At 41.4% G+C, this 21207-nt stretch overlaps 1 protein-coding gene across 1 annotated transcript; it reads left to right on the top strand.

Annotated features, from left to right (window-relative positions):
• The first annotated feature begins 5008 nt into the window (after nucleotides 1-5008).
• LOC147121959 (P-selectin-like) lies at nucleotides 5009-18015 on the top strand. Its single transcript, XM_085982549.1, has 13 exons — nucleotides 5009-5136; nucleotides 7406-7498; nucleotides 8456-8848; nucleotides 9294-9401; nucleotides 10359-10544; nucleotides 10679-10864; nucleotides 11422-11607; nucleotides 11932-12117; nucleotides 12450-12635; nucleotides 12808-12927; nucleotides 15011-15038; nucleotides 15638-15709; nucleotides 15905-18015. The coding sequence occupies exons 2-12, from the start codon at nucleotides 7417-7419 to the stop codon at nucleotides 15690-15692; spliced, it is 1716 nt and encodes a 571-aa protein (XP_085838675.1). The 5' UTR covers nucleotides 5009-5136; nucleotides 7406-7416; the 3' UTR covers nucleotides 15693-15709; nucleotides 15905-18015.
• The last annotated feature ends 3192 nt before the right edge of the window (nucleotides 18016-21207 follow it).

Here is a 21207-nt window from a genome sequence, read left to right on the forward strand (position 1 = left end):
ATAAAAAGTGAATTAATTTTTAGCTTATGCCAAGTTGTGAAAACAATTTTTCATAACATGGTAAGCAAACACCCTTATGAATATTAATTATGCAAAGAACTTAATGGAGTCATCCAGTTTGCATTACCCAAAATGGGAAATGTTCTCCTCTCTCCTGTACTGAGGGTGATGACTCATCCTGGGGTATATTTCCAAAGGCACTGGCATATAGAGGATGCATCACAGCCATGACATTTCAATGATAAAAAAAATTTAAATAAGGAAATTTTTCTTAATCTTTAATCAAACTACGTCTTTCAATATTTATTTGTATCCTGTATGGCTCTTGTGCGTCATTTCTTCATCATTTACCAGAGATAAAAAGAAAAAACTCAGAATGCTGGCAATCTGAAATAAAATGGAAAATGCTGGAAATTGACATCTGAAATAAACAAGGCAGCTCCTCTCAGAGCACTGATTCTACTGTTCTTTCTCTGAACACGGTGCCTGGCCTCTCAGGAGATTGTCTTCACTTTCTCTCTGCTGCTGCCTCTCTGCAGCATAGCTTCCACCCCCCTCTGTCTCGCCCAGTGTGAGTTCTTTATTTGGAACCTATCTCAAATCACACATGCTGCCCTTTGTCCTTTGGTCCAGTGTGGCTTTGGGCATTAAAAAAACTGTAATCCTTCTTGGGGCACATAAGTGCTAAGTCCCAACCTCAAGAGGTTCCACTCATGGATGTTCACTGCTGCTGCTCAAGCCAGAAACTGCAGTGTCCTGGAGCCTTCCTGTTACTGTCAGGCCAGCGAATCCCTGGGAAGTCCATATTAAACAAGTGTACTATATAGGGTCAAATTAGCAATCCCACACTTAGAGGGGAACCATACTCAAAAGGAGAACAGGTGAGTTTACACTACAGTGTTAGAATCATACAGCAGAAAGGAGGCCATTCAGCCCATCGTGCCTGTGCCAGCTCTTTGAAAGAGCCATCCAATTAGTCTCACTCTCTCGCTCTTTCCCATAGCCCTGCACATTTTTCCTTTTCAAGTATATATCCAATTCTCATTTCACCAACACACGCTTCCTTTGAGCATCAAATTGTGAAATTCACCTTTATAAGCACTGGAGCTAATACAGTGAAATGAATGAAACATACAGTATCAGTGATGAGTTAATTGTTCTTACCTAGGATGTATTGCAGATGCAGAGACATGGATGAGATACAAGGGTAAATTCAGTGAGCTACACTTCTGGCATGGAGGCTCACACAATGAGACCGTGGTTCAGTGGATAAAGCACAGAGGTTAGCGAATTGAGCATGTTGAGCTTGGCGCCCAGTTTTCCAATCCATGCACCAGGAGGGCAGCCTCTCAGAATTTACCCTTATATAGTACTAGATGAATTACATCTAGTGTACAGCACAGAAACAGGCCATCCAGCCCAACTGGCCTATGCCGGTATTTATGTTCCATACAAGCCTCCTCCCACTCTACTTTATCTAACCCTACCAGTAAATCCTTCTATTCCTTTCTTGCTCCTGTACTTGTCTAACTTCCCCTTAAATGCGTCTAGGATGGTTCACCTAGGAGTGCTGCACTTGTACATCAGCTGGCTGTACAAAACATAAGCCATCTGTTAAATTGGCTCTACCTTTGACCATGCATACATACAGGAGCTGACAGAGAAACATACATGAAATGGAAAGCATCAGAGGAATTGGCCTTACTTTGGAGAACTGCACACATACAGAAGCTGATAGAGACATGCATGTGATATATACTAGATGCAAGTGAATTTTAGCTTTCACCCAGTGCATATCACACCAACAAAAATATTTATGATGGAGGATGCACTAACTTCAAAAAGGGTTAAAATGGTCAGTTTCCAGCTCTGTCCGACATTCTCTTCTGCCTGTATCTAGCGACAGGCTGTCTGACAGGAAGAGGGCAAAGAAGTCTATATTTGGACAAGCATACGCATCACTTTTCCTTCCTTATTGGAAAAGCTTCAATTACCGTCACATGTGGTGCACTTTTGGCTGTCAGACTGGAATTTATTTTCCTGGCCTAAAATCATAAAAATCAGAGGAAACCTCTACAGCAAGTAAGTGTTTAAAAAAACTATACTGAAGTGAAAAAGCAGTTAAAAGGCTGCTCCTTCAGTGGGTCAGTTGGTAAGTGCAGCAACCAATTTGTGGCTAATCCACACAGCTCAGGAAAGCCCCAGATTCGATTCCTTGTCTGTGCTGAATTAGTAGATTTTAGCCAGGATGGTGGTAGAAACTCCATACCTTAGGGAGGGGAAAGCTGGCTAGGGATCATGTTCCTGAATGGCATCCACTGGCTCCTGCTTGTCGAGTCAGGATACAGTCAGACCTCGCTCTGATGCCACCCCTGTACTAATTGATTGCTGACTCTTACTATTTAGACTTACACATGAACACTGCCACTTCTGCGAGTTGGAAAAAGGACGAATGCCACAAATGGGACTATACCTGAGGAAAGTTCAGTGTCTGCAGAAGACAGGAGAAAATTTGAGGGTGCAGGCGGGCGCCATTAAAAGAAAAAGATATTTGACCAGTGGGCGAATGTTGGATGTTCGATGAGGAACAAATCAAGCTCTGTTAATTTGCTCCCCACTGGTTGAATATCCTGGTTACACTCACTGGAACTCAGGCAGCAGGCAGCAACGTTAATATTGAACATACTCCTTCCATGAGCTGCCTACCCACTCCATACAGTCCGCTAGCGCATGCTATCTTAGGAATATTCCTTCTTCCTTCTGCAAAAAATCTCAGAGTTTATCTTAAAATTGCATACTCCAGCTCATTTTAGCATAACTTGAACAGGTGATGAATTCTGAATTTAAAAAGTGCTTTCAGTCAATTTTTATGATGATGTTTGTTGCAGTCTATCTAATTATACATTCGTAAGACAATGGGCATTTTTTGCTACTGGCCAATAAATGGCCAAGGCATAACAAATAATTAGTAACAAATGAAAGATTGAATTTAGTGTAAAATGTTGAATAATCAATTTTTGCACTCATGCTGGTCTCTGACTTTGCAATGAATTACAGCAGTAATGCTGTGTCTGTGATTTTATAATAAATTATTGCAATAATGCTGTGTTGTTGTACAGGTTGAGCGTCCCAAATCCGGAGCTTCGGAATTTGGAATATTCCAGAATCCAGACTCTGGGACGATTGGTGGCAGGGGTCCGGAATCTGTAAAATGTTCCGGAATCCGGACACCCTGAGGGAGGCTTACCAAAAACCGGAAATAGCGCAACCTGGGCCCAGGCATTTCCGGACTCGGCACGTGGTTCTGGTGTCTGAAGTCTGGAAATATCATAACCTGGGCTCGGGCGTTTCCGGACTTCGGACATCAGAAACACATTCCGAAGTCCGGAAAAACCCGAAAACCAGCTCGGCCTCAGTGCCGAGGTTGCTGGATTTGGGGCGCTCAACCTATACAATAAATGAGTGCAGTAAGACTCGCCATAAAATGTCGTCAACAACAACAGCAACAATTTATATAGCGCCTTTAACATAGTAAAACGCCCCAAGATGCTTCACAGGAGCCTTATCAAACAAAATTTGACACTAAGCCAAAGAAGGAGATATTAGGACAGCTGATTAACAGGTTGGTCAAGAGGTAGGTTTTAAGTAACATCTTAATGGAGGACAGAGAGGTGGAAAGGCAGAGAGGCTTATTGAGGGAATTCCAGCGCTTAAGGCCCAGACATGGCATGGCCGCCAATGGTGGGGCATAGGAAGTGGGGGATGCACAAGAGGTCAGAGTTGGAGGAGCGCAGTGATCTCACATGGTTATAGCAGATGGGTTGAGGCAGGGGCGAGACGAGCTATATTACAGAGGTGGAAGTAGGTAGTCTTTATGTTGGAGAGGATTTGGGATCGACTCAGGGTCAAATAGGACACCAAGATTGTGCAGCCTGGTTCAGCCTCAGACAGTGGCCAGGGAGGGGGATAGTATCGGTGGCGAGGGAATGGAGTTAGTGGCGGGGACCAAAGACAATGGTTTCGGTCTTCCCAATATTTAATTGGTGGACATTTCTGCTCATCCAATACTGGATGCTGGACAAGCAGTCTGACAATACTGAGGCAATGGTGAGGTCGAGAAAGGTGATGGTGAGGTAGAGCTGCGTGACATCAGTGTACATGTGGAACCTGATGCTCTGGATCGGATAACGTCGCTGAGGTGCAGCATATAGATGAGAAATAGGAGGGGGCCAAGGATGGATCCTTGGGGGACTCCAGAGGTAATAGTGCGGGAGCCAGAAGAGAAGCCATTGGAGGAGACGCTCTGGTTATGACTGGATAGGTAAGAGTGAAACCAAGCGAGGGCAGTGCAACTCAGCTGGACAACGTAGAAGAGGCGTAGGAGGAGGATGGTGTGGTCAACCATGTCAAAGGCTGCAGACAGCTCGAGAATGATGAGGACGGTCAGTGCACTGATGGTCACAGTCACAGAGGATGACATTTGTGACTTTAATTAGAGCACTTTCAGTGCTGTGGCAGAAACCTGATTGGAAAGGTTCAAGCATGGAGTTGCCAAAAAAAAAATCCTCTTGGTAGCCCAGGTGCACTGATGCCAATTGTGGCACCTCTATCATTATCATAGCTGACATCTGTTGTAAAGTAAATTCCACTTTCAATTTAAATGGAGGCTGATAGTGCTCAGCTCAATTACAATATACTCACTTGCGCTCCATTTTTATCATATTTCTACTTTTGTTGAAAAGTTGTCCAGAAAATGAGAAAAAACATAGGTAGCAGAAGACGTAAGAACTGATGGCTACACTTATTACATAGCTGGCGACAGATAAAATCTTTGATGTCCGTCTTTATACCTTGGGGTATTCCAAAGCCAAGTTCCGTCTATTTTATTCTAATTAGTCAACGTCACAGGGAATTTTTCTGGGAAGGCCAGGAAGTTGTGGAATTGCCTGCATGAGCGAGGATATAAGGCCAGCAGCTACAGTGAAAGTGTCAGTCTGCAAAGATAATCTGTTCAGTGCAGTGCTCCTTTCCTGTGCAGATAAACAGACAGAAACAGGTTCTATTCATTCAACCTTCAACTGAGCACTTGTAGAGCACCAGAATCAACAGCAGTGATCTGAGTTGGAATCTTTTAAGGTAAGACAGAATGCTATAAACTGGTGTGTTTACTGCATGCAATTTCATTGAATGGTTTTATCAAATTTTTTAAAAAAGAAAGCTTTTTTTCTCTTCCCTTTAACTTCCTTCATTGCCTGAAGTATGGTTCTAAGGGTGCTGGTAGTCCTCTTGTACTTTGCCCAAATGGCCACACTTCATGTGTGAGCCTAGACAGGCTATTCAGCCATTGGGGGCACCACAGCTGGTGTCTGATTGGGTCCTCATCCAAAGATTACAGAAAGTACTCTCCAGCAGAGGTTTCTGGATAGCAATCAGGAGTGGGAACTCTGGCAGATCTGTCCTCTCCTGAGCCCAGGGTGTTGGAGCCGATTGTGGTACCCCAACTTCTGCCCCAGTTGAGATCAGCTAAGGGGAGTTAAAGGGAGGGAGAAAACAGCTTCCTTTATGGCCTACTACCGTAAAACCGGTCAGCAGTGTGCTTTAAGGGAATTTATCAGTAAATCAGAAAGCATTAGAATCAAAATGTTCAGACTTAAAAATGTAATGAGGTTTGATGCAAAAGTTGTATGATTTAGGCAAAAAAAAAATCAGACCGGATACTAAAACTGTTTAAAATGATCCACTCTATCCTCCATTCTTTCTCCTTGTAAAAGTTGGGCACACTCTAAGGTTAAGCATGTAGCCCCAAGGAAATATAATAACAGGTACAAAAATACTGAAGCTGTAATATATTGATGTCTTGCAAATTGGTGGTCCTTAGAATTAATTTTTATTCATGCTGTGGTGTCAGTTTCACAGTCTAGCTTCATAGGATATCTGAGAGTAAGAGAAAATGACTGTGTTTTCATTTAACTGAAACAAAGTTATTTTCGTCAGAAGGAAAGCAAGTGAAAAAGAGACAAAGTAAATCGAATTTATAGGGTAACCGAGTGATGTTTCTGTAAGACAGGTCGAATATTGCTGCCTTTGTGTTGGGCCTGCGGGGGGGGGAGGTGGTGGGGGTGGGGGGGCGCTGATATCACACTGCAATACACATGCTGGTACAAACTAGCTGACTCTAAATCTGCTACACTAGGCTCTTAGGATAATTAGTCTTGTAAAACTGAGGGTAAAATCATCGTAAATTCCGATACTAAATACAATAGGTTTTTTTTTGCTATTTTTCAGTAGAAGCTTAAAGTTGATATTATTTTTTCCATAATGATTACAAGTTTTCTACTCTGAAAAATGTAACAAAATAGTATTGGCAAATCCTTCCCCCCGACATCGTAGTTATTTTCCTGTATAATAATGGACACCCCGCTCCTTATTAACCTTGTAATGTTTGGGACTGACTTCAAGGGGCTGTTAGTAATTTATATACATGAGCACTGTAGCAAAATGACCAGCTACAAGGAACAGATTTGTAATGAGTTTAATATTTTGCTAATCCACAGCATCCATACTGTCCAAACCTCAATGATATTTAGTTACAGACACCAGTACTCTTGATAGGAATCTTCTTAGATAAACCAGTCTCTTATGGCACAGATACTGGCTTGAGGGCAGTTTGGTCCCTCCTTAGAGCAATGTGGAGCCAGCAGTCTCAAGTTATACTGCCAGCTATGTATCATGGTTGAGTCAGGGATAGCAGAGCTCTATGCGTGTGTGCAAACTCCGCTCAACAATAGCCAGATGCTAGTTAAATTTTAGTGTTAGCAGATAGCTGGTGGGACAGTCAGTTCTCTGCTAAAATGAAAAATGAAGCTTAAAAACTGCTGGTGTGCCTGGAAACTTGTTAAATTTTGCTTTGCAACTAGGGCGATGCTGCTATGTGTTATTCTTCATAGGAAGGGAGTAGCAGCCGTGCTACTGTTCAATGTTAGTCTTCATAGGGAGGATAGCAATAAAGATCCTTCAAGGGAGAGGGCTGTTCCAATCCAAAGCATGATACCACTATGAGTTGAAATGAATGAGTTAAACTGTCACAGTTATGGTGCATGGAGGGTCATGGTTTAGAAATCACAGTATTAAGTGGATGGGTGCTTAACACCTTTGTATGAAATTCCCTTTGATATTTTAAGGGTGCTCTTAGCCTGTGAAATGCAAACATCGCACAGCATAATTTCAAGTCTCATGTTTTTAACATACATGAAGAATGAGTGCTAAAATCAGAATATTATAGGTTTCTTATTTTAGAATAAAATAATACAGAGAGGTATATCTTGAATACTACATATTTATCATGGTTTTCACATACAGGATTCATTCTACTTGATAATTATTAATCATAACTTATTCTCTATAGATTACAGCAAAATGACAAACAAGGCAAACCAACAATCTCCACTGATTCAGAGGGGTGGAAGTCAACTGTGGTTCTTCACCATCGTTATTATTGGTAAGATATCAGTGACATACAATATAAGCTGCAATAACACTGCTTTTTGACATGGTGGCTTCTATCATGCTCCATTTTTTTTGTTCGTTCATGGGATGTGGGCGTCGTTGGCAAGGCCAGCATTTATTACCCATCCCTAGTTGTCCTTGAGAAGGTGATGGTGAGCTGCCTTCTTGAACCACTGCAGTCTGTGTGGCGAGGGTACTCCCACAGTGCTGTTAGGGAGGCAGTTCCAGGATTTCGATTCAGCGACGATGAAGGAACGGCGATATACTTCCAAGCCAGGATGGTGTTTGACTTGGAGGGGAACTTGGAGGTGGTGGTGTTCCCATGTGCCTGCATGTCCTTCTAGGTGGTAGAGGTCGCGGGTTTGGGAGGTGCACTGCACTGCCTTGGTCACGACTAATATCCTTGAGATACAGAAATCACTGGCAAACAAGAAAAGTATCTGGACTGGGTAGTTCAGCAAGTTAAACACTGGCCTTTTACCTCTGAGGCTATGGTTCAAAATTAACTCAAACTCTTCTGTCTGTTGACTATAAAGGCCCTACTGAATTGATTTTGGGCAGTCTCAATCCAATTCTTAATGGGTATGCACCAAACTGCAACTTAATTCTGTACTAATTGGCACTAACTTATCAATCTCACTCAGAAAGGCCACAGAATGGTTGGTGTGGAAAATGCAAATCTGTCACACTGGTGCAGAAGGAAATTCATCTCTGGAGTTGGGGCAGAGTAGAAGGAGCCTTCCTTTGCTTCTAAATAGACTTGGGATTGTTTGATGCTGACATTGGGTGCCAGAAATGGGAAAGTGTTCCATTCCCCAGCATATCCCCAAAAATAATAAACACAACATTTGATAAAAATCAAAACTTGGAAGTAGGGAAGCAAATTGGTTCAAATGGTGGGAAGCGTACTCACCAGCATCATTTATTAGAATTCTCCTTTTCTTCACAGAACTAATGCTTCTAGAAAGAATCCATGGCTGGACCTATAAGTATAGTGAAGAAAATATGCCCTGGGAAAATGCAAGACGTTACTGTCAAAATAAGTACACAGATCTAGTTGCAATCCAGAATGCAGAAGAAATTGTGCATTTGAATGAGGTACTACCTTTTGCACAATATTACTACTGGATTGGAATAAGGAAACTACATGGCGTTTGGACCTGGGTTGGTACTGATAAGCCACTCAACAAAGAGGCAGAGAACTGGGCTCATGATGAACCTAATAATGAAGGACAAAATGGGAAAGAAGACTGTGTAGAAATGTACATAAAGAGGGAAAAGGATACAGGGATGTGGAACGACATCAGCTGTAACAAAAAGAAAAGACCTATGTGCTACAAAGGTAAGAATAAAAACTGACCAAAGATTATTTTAAAGCGTGTCCTGTATTATCACCACAATCATCCTTAATCTCAGGACCACATCTAAACGGAAGATTTTACACAAATCCTGAATCACCGCAAAAAGGTTCTTCACACACTCTCCTGATCCAACATTAGTACATTATTCAAGTGCCCTCTCTAAACAAAAAAGGATAAATTTGTGAGTAATCTCTAAACATGAGATTAGCCATTAAAATAACCCAATTTGTAATTTGCACATGGAAAAATATTCCTTAATTACAATGTAAATATGATAAAATGGAATTATTTAAATGCAATGTTCATTGTGACAATGCCACTATTGTGCACCACCTACTCTAATAGAAGTTTATATACAGGTTCTTCTATATGTATAAAGATTGTTAATATGCATTGATTTCTGAGTCGTGTTGTGTTTTTTTTTAGCTTCGTGCGTTCCCACTTTATGCAGTGATCATGGAGAATGTGTGGAGACTATTGGAAATTACAGCTGTGAATGCAATGATGGATACTATGGGCCAAGTTGTGAACATGGTAAGGGCATGCTACCTTCACAGAGAGTATGAATTGACTTATATGAAACAATATGACCTATTATTTGAGGGATTATATATATATCTTTATATAATCAACTTTCTCCATTCATCATTAATTTGATTACAGTAACTGTTCAGCTGTTTTCCTTCTTCAGATTTTTTTTTGTCTGCGCATTTTTTACCCCTCCTCTCCCATTGACGACGACTCCTTGCTGGGTATGGTTTCATGGCTGCTGTCAGACCTCCACCACTTCACCCAAGTGACCATTCTTCACTTGTTAACTCAAAACCCTAGTGTGGGAAGGTTTTGCCTCACCCCATGTCAATACACTTTCATTTTCCAGCAGGAGACCCTGGGTAGTGAATAGGAACAAAGACAGGCAGATTCCCCCACCACCCCCATACTGCCCAGTCCACGAGCACCAGGGCCCAATGTTCGGGTCTCTACTGCTGCCATAGCTTAGAACAGCTAAAGCATCACAGACTGAAGAAAGTTCTTCCTTTATATGAAAAGTGAATGACAATATGCAAGAGAGTATGGAAATTATTTCTAAAATATTCACAAGTAGTCACCATGTAAATGTTTAAAGTAATATTCAGTAATAAGACAAATTGTGAAGATTACATCAAAAGATCACAATAGATGGAGGACGTCCTTCAGCCCATTGCAGCACATCCATCCAGAATGACCCTAAAGCCCCCTTCTCCCACCATTGCAGCACAATTGGTTCTTAAACGATTCTAGAGTTTTTGTTTCCGCTAGTCTATCTGGCAATCCATTCCATGCATTGATTACTCTGTGACAAAGAACGTCCTAATATCAGTCCTAAATTTGACTACTGCTGGTTTAAACCAGTACTCCCTTGTTTTAATTTCATAAAGTAATTTTTATGCAAACATATAAAAGAAATTGAAACGCAATAACTAACTCGTCATTCCAATACCTCCTGTCCAGTTGAACAGTGTGCCACTCTCGATGCTCCTGACCAAGCGACTATGGGCTGCACCCATCCTAATGGAAACTTCAGCTTCAGCTCCACGTGTGACTTTCACTGTGCAGCAGGGTTTACACTGCAGGGATCACAGAGTCTCCGGTGCAATGCGACAGGAATATGGACAGCGGAGACACCCAGCTGTGAAGGTACAGTGTCAAACAAGACTCATTAACAAAAAGAGAAAATCCTGAATCAGATTTTAGAACATTAACTGGATGATGCACTTTTATAGGTGATGGTATTTAAGTTTATACTGAATTTCATAATTTATATGTTTCAGTTGTAAGATGCAGAGGTTTGGAGATTCCTGGACAAGGATTCAAGAACTGTTCTCATCCCATCGGAGATTTCAGTTACAACTCAACGTGTGACTTCAGCTGTGCCGAAGGGTTTGAGCTCCGAGGATCAGACAGACTGGAGTGTGGAGCATCTGGAGAATGGTCAGCGCCCATCCCCAACTGTGAAGGTACAGGCAAATAGTATGTAAAGATTAAAGAGGAAAAATGTTTAAAAGAGCTCTAAAATTAAATATATATATATTGTGGAGAGACTGGAGAAGCTGGGATTGTTCTCTTTAGAGCAAAGATGTTTAAGGGGAGATTTAATAGAGGTGTTCAAAATTATGAGGCGTTTTGATAGAGTAGATAGGGAGAAACTGTTTTGACTGGCAGGAGTTTCGGTAACCAAAGGACACAGATTTAAGATAATTGGCAAAAAAGCCAGCAGGGAGATGAGGAAATTATTTTTACGCAAGGAATTGTTATGATCTGGAATGCACTGTCTGAAAGGGTGATGGAAGCAGATTCAATAGTAATTTTCAAAAGGGAATTGGATATATACTTAAAAAGGAAAAATTTGCAGGGCAATGGGGAAAGAGCAGGAGAGTGGGACTAATTGGTAGCTCTTTCAAACAGCCGGCGCAGATACGACAGGCTGAATGGCCTCCTACTGTGCTGTTTGATTCTATGATATAAAATCATCATCCTTGATATATTTAAATGTGCATTACATCTGATATTACAGCTATAAAATGTGAAAGACTAGAGATTCCCAACCAGGGATTCATGGCCTGTTCTCATCCCGTCGGAAATTTCAGTTACAACTCAACATGTGACTTTAGCTGCCCAGAAGGATTTGCATTGAGTGGATCAAGCAGAATCGAGTGTGGAGCTACAGGTCAATGGACAGCACCAATGCCAACTTGTAAAGGTAATTTTCAGTACAAGAGCTACCAGTTCAATAAGTATTTTAAAAGCAGCTTCTGCAATTTCTTGTGCTGGTAATCGGTTTAGAAATCTGAAAATAATCTATTAACAAGTCCAAATGAATGCCTCCATGATGCACTAACCTGGCGCTGTGACATTCGGTCATAGGGATGAGGGTTTGATGTATCATACATTATTTATAACCCATCTCTCAGAGAGCGAGACCGATTCAAAACAGTCTCTCTGTTACTATTATGTGCTTTTGTATGACTCCCAAAGAGTCACATCGACAGAATTAAAGGAATAATTTTGAATAATTTTATTGCAGCCATACCATGTGACATACTGAAGGTCCCAGAACAAGCCAGCATGAAGTGCTCCCACCCTGCTGGAGATTTCACTTACAGCTCAACCTGTTACTTTAGTTGTGATGAAGGATTTATATTAAAAGGATCGAAGGAGCTGGAGTGTGGAGCTACTGGGCAATGGACAGCGCACACCCCTACCTGTGAAGGTACATCAGTCACTCAAGTCTGCTTTCAATGGCTAAAAGAGCTGTATCCATTGTATAGCTTGTGATCAGCCTTCACTTTTATTCCCCATTAGATAGTATGCCCCTCATAATCTTTGGCTAAAATCTTTCATTAATCTCAAATTATTTTAAAGTATATACACAATTTAAAATATATTTCCTACTTAGCATAGCTTAACAAAAGCTTGTTAATAAAGTGACTTATAAGAATGTGGTAAAAAAGACAGAAAGAACATGCATGTAATTTTACAGAAGTCAGTGGTTAAATATTGTTCAGTGATAATTTGCATTCAGTTCATGCTCTTTCATTCCAGCTGTGAAATGTGATGTCCCAAAGATTCCTGAAAATGGGAACATTAACTGTTCCCATCCAATGGGAATCTTCAGTTACCGCTCAGCTTGTGACTTTGGCTGTGTGGAAGGTTTCTCTTTGAACGGGTCAGTGAGTCTGCAATGTGAGGGCTCTGGAACATGGTCATCACCAATACCGACCTGTGAAGGTATGTTGAAACTTCCTATTTCATTTTAAAACCTGCTTGTTAATCACGTGTCTTTGGACTAGTAAGAATTACCTGGGGTATATTTGGAAATAATTTCTTTTTAAAGTTAAATAATGGCGTTTGTTGAAATATCCTGTGATGGTTTTAATGTTGGTTTTCTGTCTGTTCTTAGATTCTGCTCCGCGGCCAATAACTGAAAATTACACACCTATATTAACAGCGTCTGTTGCTGCATCTGGCATCTCTGCTTTGACACTGATAGGCTGGATAGTGAGACAGCTCAGAAAGAAAAGTAAATATGCCTCAGATAATCGTTTTCTATTCTTGCAGTTTCTTGTATCTTTTTTTCATCAGACTTCACAGCTATTCCGTTTGACCAAAAAGGCTTTTAACAGTTTATTTCCTGCAAGGTGTGTCATGGTGGAGCTAGGCTTCATGGTATGTCCCCTCAAGGTGGTTAGGGTGGTACAACCTCACAACACACTTAATCTGCTATCATAGTTATTGGATCATAAAAGCAGTTCCGAGCCAGCCTGCTAGCTCGAGTTTTAAAGAACTGGCTGCCCATTGGATTCCTTGAGTTTGAACCCCACTATGGACTACCATTTAAACTTAATTCCCCACGGAGCACAAGTCTCTGGCTACTGTTGTTCTCAGCTGGACTGTTAGATATGGGGCAAGAAGTTGTGTAGTATTCCCAACTCATAGATGGGTGGTGGGGGGAGGCATAAATTTAGAGGAACCCACCTTGTGGAAGGAAATCTCCTGTCAGATTGTCTCCCACCAATATTGGCCGCGTTGGAGGGAGAGGTCTGCTTCATAAATCATGCCGAGGTTCGGAATGAGAAAAGCAAATATGACGATGGGTGGCAGGCATGGGAATCTAACGGGGAAATCTGGGCAAAAATAAAACAAATTAAATAAGTCACAAATTAAATAGGAACAGAGTAAAGACTATAGAGATTGAAATCACGCTGTGTGATGCTAGTAACAAACGAGTTCATAGGAAATCCCATTGCTTGCTCTATTAACAAGTTATTAAACTGACACCTTTACTAAACTAGCAGGCAGGGAAATGCCCTATAAATGTTACTAATTTTCATTACTAATACCATGCAGTGTAATTCCAACACCTACCTGGCTTATCACAAACAATCTTAAAATGAGAAGTTTATTAGAAAAACCTACAACATGCAGGCGAACACGTCTTGCTCAGATTGTTGAGCTGATAAACAATGAGGGTTTCCTGCTGTAAGGGTGGAGATTTGTCCTCAGATAAAAAAAACTTTGAAGAGTAAAGGCCATGTTGGTCAAAAACAAAATAAAAAATGAACAAAACAGAGGACGAGGGAGGGGCGGGCAGCGGATTAGCACACTATCCTCGCCGGGACCTGGTTTCGAATCCAACCCAAATGGATAGGGTGAAAGGATCCTTTCTCTGTAGAATCTAACGTGAAATTACCTCATTCGTTGTGAGAATGGTCCACAACCCAGACCTTCCCATAATATAGCATTAATTAGCCATCTCACTGAGAAAGGCCTTAAGGATAGTTGGGGTAATAAAAAAAAACACACTGGGGTACAAGCATATTGGGAGCAAATTCCCTCTTCAGTTGGTTGTCCTATGTCTGACCTGGAAGTTCTCAGTACTGATGTTGGGTGTGCACATTGGTAACATGTTCCATTTTCCAGGACTGATTTTCCATCCATTTAACTTAGAAGACTGAAAACCAAGGGGCTGCAGACTTGCGATTTCCCAAGCAGCACTTCCTGCGAGCGCTGCTTCAGGGAATCAGCCCAGTCCGTCCCTAATATTTTCATTCCAAACTCCTGTTTCGAAGGGCACTAAATCATATTAACTTTTTTGTTTGTTATATAACTTTCCATTCACATTGTGATGTAAACTGATAAATCTGGCTAATCAATGTACTGTATCATTAATTGGCAGTTTTTTATAATTACCTTCAATCGCCAAGGGTGAGAAAAAAATTGTTAATTGTCTCTTTGTGCGGGGGATTTTATAACTGGGGCAAGTGACCTGGCACTGCACAACATCCTGTGACAAATCGTACAAAGATCTACACTTACTGATTGTGGTGCAATTTGGTGTCCAAGTTCCACACTTTGCAAAAGAAGTGCCAGAGCAGCTCTGACTGGTAACAAATCATATGCTACAACAAATGATTTGCCCTAATTATAACAATTTTAATAGTGGTTGATCCAGTGTTGCATGTACTTTGCTTTGTTGATAGTTTGTTTGAATAGTCAGCTCTCAGTAACACCATGTTGTCAGCTGAACCTGTTGTTTTAGCTTAAATGTTCCCTTCTGTGGAAAAATAAAATCAACTGATTTTCTTTCTCTCTTTCCCTTTTAGCACAAGCAAAAAAGTTTTCACTTTTAAGGTAAGAATTTGTAATTTTTTTTAAACGTTTTTTGGAAGTGGTGTGTCACATGGCTATTTACAAATGTTATTCTCTTCTGTGTGACCTGTGGCTTTATGTAAACTCAGTATAAGTGAGGTTAGGATTATAATTACTGCAACAGTATGTATGGGCTTTTCACATTAACGTGAAACCGTTCCCTGATATTTCAGTTGTTAAAGGCACCATCCAATGTGGAACTGAGCCTTATAGACCAGGAAGATGCCAGCTTCCTCACTGAGTCTGTGCTGAGTTAGCTGATCTCAGCTGGAGTAATGTAGGGATGGTCCGAGCAAGAGCGGGGAAAATAAATCAGTCAGGATCACCAGTACTGATTGATTCGTACCTAGTCATGTGTGGACTTGACATGGTTGAGATGCTCTTCATGGTCAAGTAGCTCACCAAAACTCATTGTCTAGGCTCACACCTTAAAATTGGCAGTCAATAACCATGAAATGGTACCCAGTCAGCACTGTTAGGAGAAGAGGGGAAAATATACAGTAAATTTAAATTAGTTATAGCCCAATAAATTTAAGCATTCATTTGTAAATGCTAATTAAGTCTTTATTTCCTTTTTACAGCAATGAAAAACAGAATAAAACATCAGGCACTTACAAGATGAACGATGAGGTGTAGTGACAGCATGTGCTCAGGTGAGAGACCTATGCTTAACTGATCACCATTACCCATTATTAGTCTTTTCTGCTGGGAACAGTGAGATAACTACATTGCAACCTTCAGCAGTTTCTGATAAAAATTAAAGCTGATTTATTTTTTTGATTCTAAGGGTGGGAGTGTAGAACAACATGTCTAATATCTCTAATTGTGCTTTACATTTCTTATTTCAGGTCTTTCATACTTTTTCATTCAAAGAACAGACAAATAAGAAAGGATTGGGAAAAATTTCCAAGATCACTGGTTTTGCATCTTCAACCATTCCAACAGATTGCTACCACATTATGAATGGGTGGATCGCCTTTACCAACAGAACACAGTTCACCGTCTTTAATTTTCATTAACACCAATCTTCCATCTTTCTGAATGACAAACGCCACTGACAAGGCACTAACGCTTACTGCAAAATTCATCATATGAAGATGCATAGACTTGTGTTATGTGTTTACCATCACAGGATTAAGTCCCAAGGCAGTTCCTTTATGGCTATTGTATTAACGACAAATTTGTCACTTTTACAAAAAGCAGCCAGAGGTGAGCTGAGAATGGGCATTGTGAAAATGGCACACCTCCCCTTAAAGGTGGCCATATGATTGGTATCAAACTATTTGTTAGATCAGTGGATATGTTGCCAGAATGATTCAGTTTTACGCTGTTTGCTGTGCAAATATATAGCTACAGTTTTGTACAATTTGTTTACTGTGTAGAATGTGTGCATTACTAGTGACCTCTGCGACTGGTGCATTAAATACAAATCCACCAAAGGGCGAGGTAATTTATCGCATGCAGTAATGGATTTGGCCAAATTTGTTAATATAATTTCAACCACTACTCCAGTAGTAAAACCAAGCTAATAATAATTTTTAAAATTTCTTTGCCTTCTCCTTTAGGTTTCCCTTACATCACACGCCATTTTCTATGAGGGCAGGAAAGCAGCCTACATCTAGGCCTGCTCCTAAGCCTCTGTATCTGGCCCAGGATCATGTTAACACTTATTTTTCCCTCGCTCCAAGCCTCTGTCCACTGTTTTTTTCTGATAGCACTTCCAAGATCAGGAAGTTGTGAGCGAACTGGTTCCCAAGCGTTCCAATGCCATGACTCACTGATGTCTAAACCCACTGCATCATGTGTTAAGTTTTATGAAATCTAACGTTAACAGACCTAAAAATGAACAATTATGCTCCCAATTTAATTAGTTACAACAATAGTTGAAGGAAGGATTTAATTTGCTAGCAATGAAGATGGTAATGTACAGAACAACAGACTGACTGGTAAGATGGTTCAAATCCCTTATTGTAAATAGAATTAATTAAAAAAAATTCCATCAGGTTTGGGAATACAAACAAGTCAAATGGTTCTCTTCGGAATCAGCGTGAAACTGCACAATAACCATTGAATGAATTACATTGTTCTGCAATTTTTATTCATTCACTATATCTGTATATGTTGGTTATATGTTTGTGTACACAATTGATACTTATTATCAGTTTATTTCATTCCTCCCTATGGGATGTGCTGTAATATTACCTGAAGTGTGATTGTTAGATTTGTATTATTGCCTCATCAAGCTAACTACACTTATGGTGGCCTGTTGTTATTTATATGACTCTATACTTGTGTTATGACATGACGTTGTGACTATGGTCTTGTTAACTTGGAACCATATCTCATTTCCTAATTCGCGGGTTGTTCAAATGCACTTTTTTTTTGGTGAGATGATAGGGGCTGATGACAATTTGTCCATTATGTGCCAGGTTCTTCCCTCTCAAAAGCAATTATGAAGTAAACTTGTGTAAAAATTAGGCAACAAATAACTTGGTGCCAAAAAACACTGCATCCAATCACCTACTGGTCCCCAACATCGTGTTTTCATTAGAGTAATTTGACAAGGCATTTAATTTATGTAGACAATTGAAGCCATGTTTCTCATGCAATTTGATAACACAACAGCTGTCTGAAAGAAGTAAGCCAGCTAAGGTGCCTGATACAGTATGAATGATTTTAGTAAAACAATACAATATTAATTCCACATGGAAATTGAAAATTGTTCAATTTTCCCAGCTGTGATATCCCTCACCATAATAAACACTAAATTTACACATAAGGAAAAAAAGTGACAGATTGGACAATTTTGATGTATCATTTTAAACGTAGCTCATATGAAAGTATTTATGCATGAAAGAGGAAAGTGACCACAGCCAGTGTTTTAAGACATTTTTAAGGTGTTCTCATATATAAATTGTCATTGTACATGAGGATTAAATAAATTATTTGTATATCTGTTGCTGATTAATGTATTAATTTCCTGATTGACATGTTATTCATTTGTATATATAATTCCAATAAAATGTAAATGCTGGACATAAACTGGTTGTGCTGTCAATTGCCTTCTTAGATCCCTATAGGACGGACACAGGCTAGGTTGCTTCAGCTGGACCTTTTTCCCAGTTTGTAGTCATTCGGTGAACATTCCACCCATTAGCAAGTTTAACCCAACTCACCAATCAGATCAGTTGGCCAGCCTGTCTCAAGACAAAGCATAAGACTGCTGTTTTGATTGGTTTATTGTAGTTTGTCACTTAGACCTTGAAATTATGCTGTACAAATATTAGCATATAAACTTATGGTTATCACCTCTGTTAAGATAACCAAGGATAAGTGTGTTAAGCTTTCAGATGGCAATTTCCAAAGTCCTAGGTTAGACATTCACTCAGGTTCTGTAACTGGCAGCGCAATAATTAGTGTATTGTTCCATTTTCAGTAGTTTATATCTAAGGAAAGAATCAGAACTAAACTAAAAGGGAATCAATGTCAAAATTACCCATTGACTTTACATCTACATTATATATGGTTAATGCACTATCAATTGAAGAACTCCATAGTTATTGGCCTAAAATAGCTAATTGACAGTATAATGAATTAATCATTTGCTTCCTTTGCTAGACCTTATCAAAATAATATGGTACAGGTTTTATGAAGCTTTTATTTGTTTGGCAAACAATGAAAACAATCTAACACTATTTACCTGATCATCACCCTTTAGAATCTTGAACACATGTATCAGGTCAACCCTTAGCCTTCTCTGCTCTAGTGAAAAAAGCCTTAAGGTCTCAAGTTTCTCTTCATAAATGTAACCCCTCATCCTTGGTAACATCCTAGTGAATCTGTGATCCATCTTTGTCATTGGTCTCATAGCTTTCCTATAATGGGACGCTCAAAACTGTACACAATGGGGGCGATTTTCCCATTGGAGGTGGGTATCGGTTTGGGTGGGTTCCAAACCCGCCTCCACTCTCAGGTTGGAAATTTGCGATTTTCCCCTAATTGGCCAGTTAATTTCAGAGGTGTGGGTTCCCCTGGGCCAATTAGTGTTTTGGGACTGAAACTCGCCTCTGCTGACGTCACTTATCCAGCTTCATTTAAGGGCTGCTTGCTGCCTTGGCTCATTCCACTGGATTTTGGCCAATGGTGCATCACCTCCAAACTTTTATCTCCTTGAAGAATGGCCAGCTCCAAGGCAAGGGCCTCCCTGAGGTACTCGGATGAGGTGCTGGGTATGCTGGTTGAGGGGGCGAGAGCTAGCAGGGAGGTGCTCTTCCCCTCATCTGGGAGGAAGAGGCCTCCCAAAGAAACCAAGGTTGTGTGGGTCCAGCTGGCAAGGGATATAACCTCCAGATCTGTGTGCAAATTAGGTGATTGTTTCTATTTATTGATGAAATGCCATCCCTGTGTGAATGTATTAAAATTAGGTGATGGCAAACTGTTGGTGTGATGGCATCTGTTATTTCGGCTTAGGCAGCTCCACATTGCAGGCTCCGCGACACTTGCATGGTCAGGTTGGTGGTCAAAGTGAAAGGAGGCCAGAGAGTCATGTCCATTGTTTATCATGTGTTAAGAAGGAGCCAAGCACATGTGCCACAATGGGCAGCCTATGCAAATCTGGCCAGGATGAGTACATCCCTTGCATCATGGGCAGCCATGTGCTCGCGTGCTGCAGCTGCTGCTGGTCGATACACCACCGCTCGGTCCTCCTCCTCCTCCTCCTCACCTGAGGAGGCTATGAAATGAGCCATTTGCTCATCAGGAAGCTGCAAGCCATGCACTGTGCCATATTGTGCAGTGCACAGCAGACCACGACCATTCTGGAGACCCTGGCTGCTGAATACTGTAGGGCTCCACCTGATCGGTCAAGGCATCGGAATCGCATCTTTAGCAAGTCAATGGTTTGCTCGATGATGGTCTTGGTCGAAATGTGGCTTGCATTGTAGCGCTCCTCAGCCTCGTTAGCTGGCCTCCTGATCAGCGTCATTAGCCACTTCTTCAGGGGGTAGCCCTGGTCACCAAGGAGCCATCCGTTAAGTTGGTTTGGGGCATTGAAGAGCGGAGGAACACTAGCGTTCTGCAGGATGAACGAGTCATGGCAACCACCACAGAACTCTGTGCAAACATGCAAAATCTCCTTCTTGTGGTTACACACCAGCTGTACATTGTGGGAGTGGAAGTCTTTGTGGTTGAAAAAGATAGCTAGGCTGTGAGGGGGTGTCCTAAGGGCCACATGTGTGCAGTCTATGATGCCCTGCACCATTGGCAAGCCTGTCATATTTGTAAAGCCAACTGAATGCGCGGTTACACTTGCTTGATCCCTTGAGAAGTGGATGTAATTGTGGGCCTTTGCGAAATTGTAACCTGCGTGATGCAACTGTGGGCGGCTGACTGGGAGATGCCGCTGATGATCCCTGGAAAGAGCCTCAGGCAAAAAAGTTGAGTGCCGTGTTGACTTTGACAGCCACTGGTAAGGGGTGTCCACCCATTCCTCTGGGCTCCAGGTGTTGGTGCAGTAGTCTGCAGATGTCTCTGACAACCTCTCACGAAAGTCTCAGCCTCCTTTGGCACTGCTGCTCACTCATGTTGAGGTAGCTCATTCTCTGTCTGTAAACCCTGAGAGGGGGGTATCTCCTGCGGCGACGTGCTTCCATGCGCTGGCACCTTCTGCCCTGTGCAGCATCAGGTGGGTGAGCAGGAGGTTGGTGCTCCTGCTGCTGTTGCTGCTGAACTGCCTGGTTCTGCTGCTGGTGGCTGCACCTCATCCGAATCTGAGGTCCATGCTGAAAGGAAATAAAGGGTTCCCATGCTGCGGGCAGATACCTCCGTTGGGGAAGCGCTCAGTCCAACTGGGGAGAGGGTCTTCCAAGGAGGTCCCACAGTTGAGAGATAGAAGCTGCAGCACCTCCGACTTCTGTAGGCCTGCTAAAAGTGCTGAAAGAGCTGTGGAACAAAAGTTCTGCCACCTGCAACTGCTCCCTGATGAAAGCTCCATTTTAATGGTGGAGCTGCAGCTGTGAGGAGGCCACCCACTTGTTAGCCTGCCAGGGTTAGCTGGCGTGGTTTAGGAGGGTTGTGAAACATGCACAAAATGTGGCAAAATAACAAAGGCCTGTCAAAATAGTATTATAGAGGCCCGTAACGACAATTTAAG

Source organism: Somniosus microcephalus, chromosome 3 (genome assembly GCF_052327205.1).
Source record: "Somniosus microcephalus isolate GS21.2 chromosome 3, FLI_Smic_1.0, whole genome shotgun sequence".
In the NCBI taxonomy this organism is placed as follows: Eukaryota; Metazoa; Chordata; class Chondrichthyes; order Squaliformes; family Somniosidae; genus Somniosus; species Somniosus microcephalus.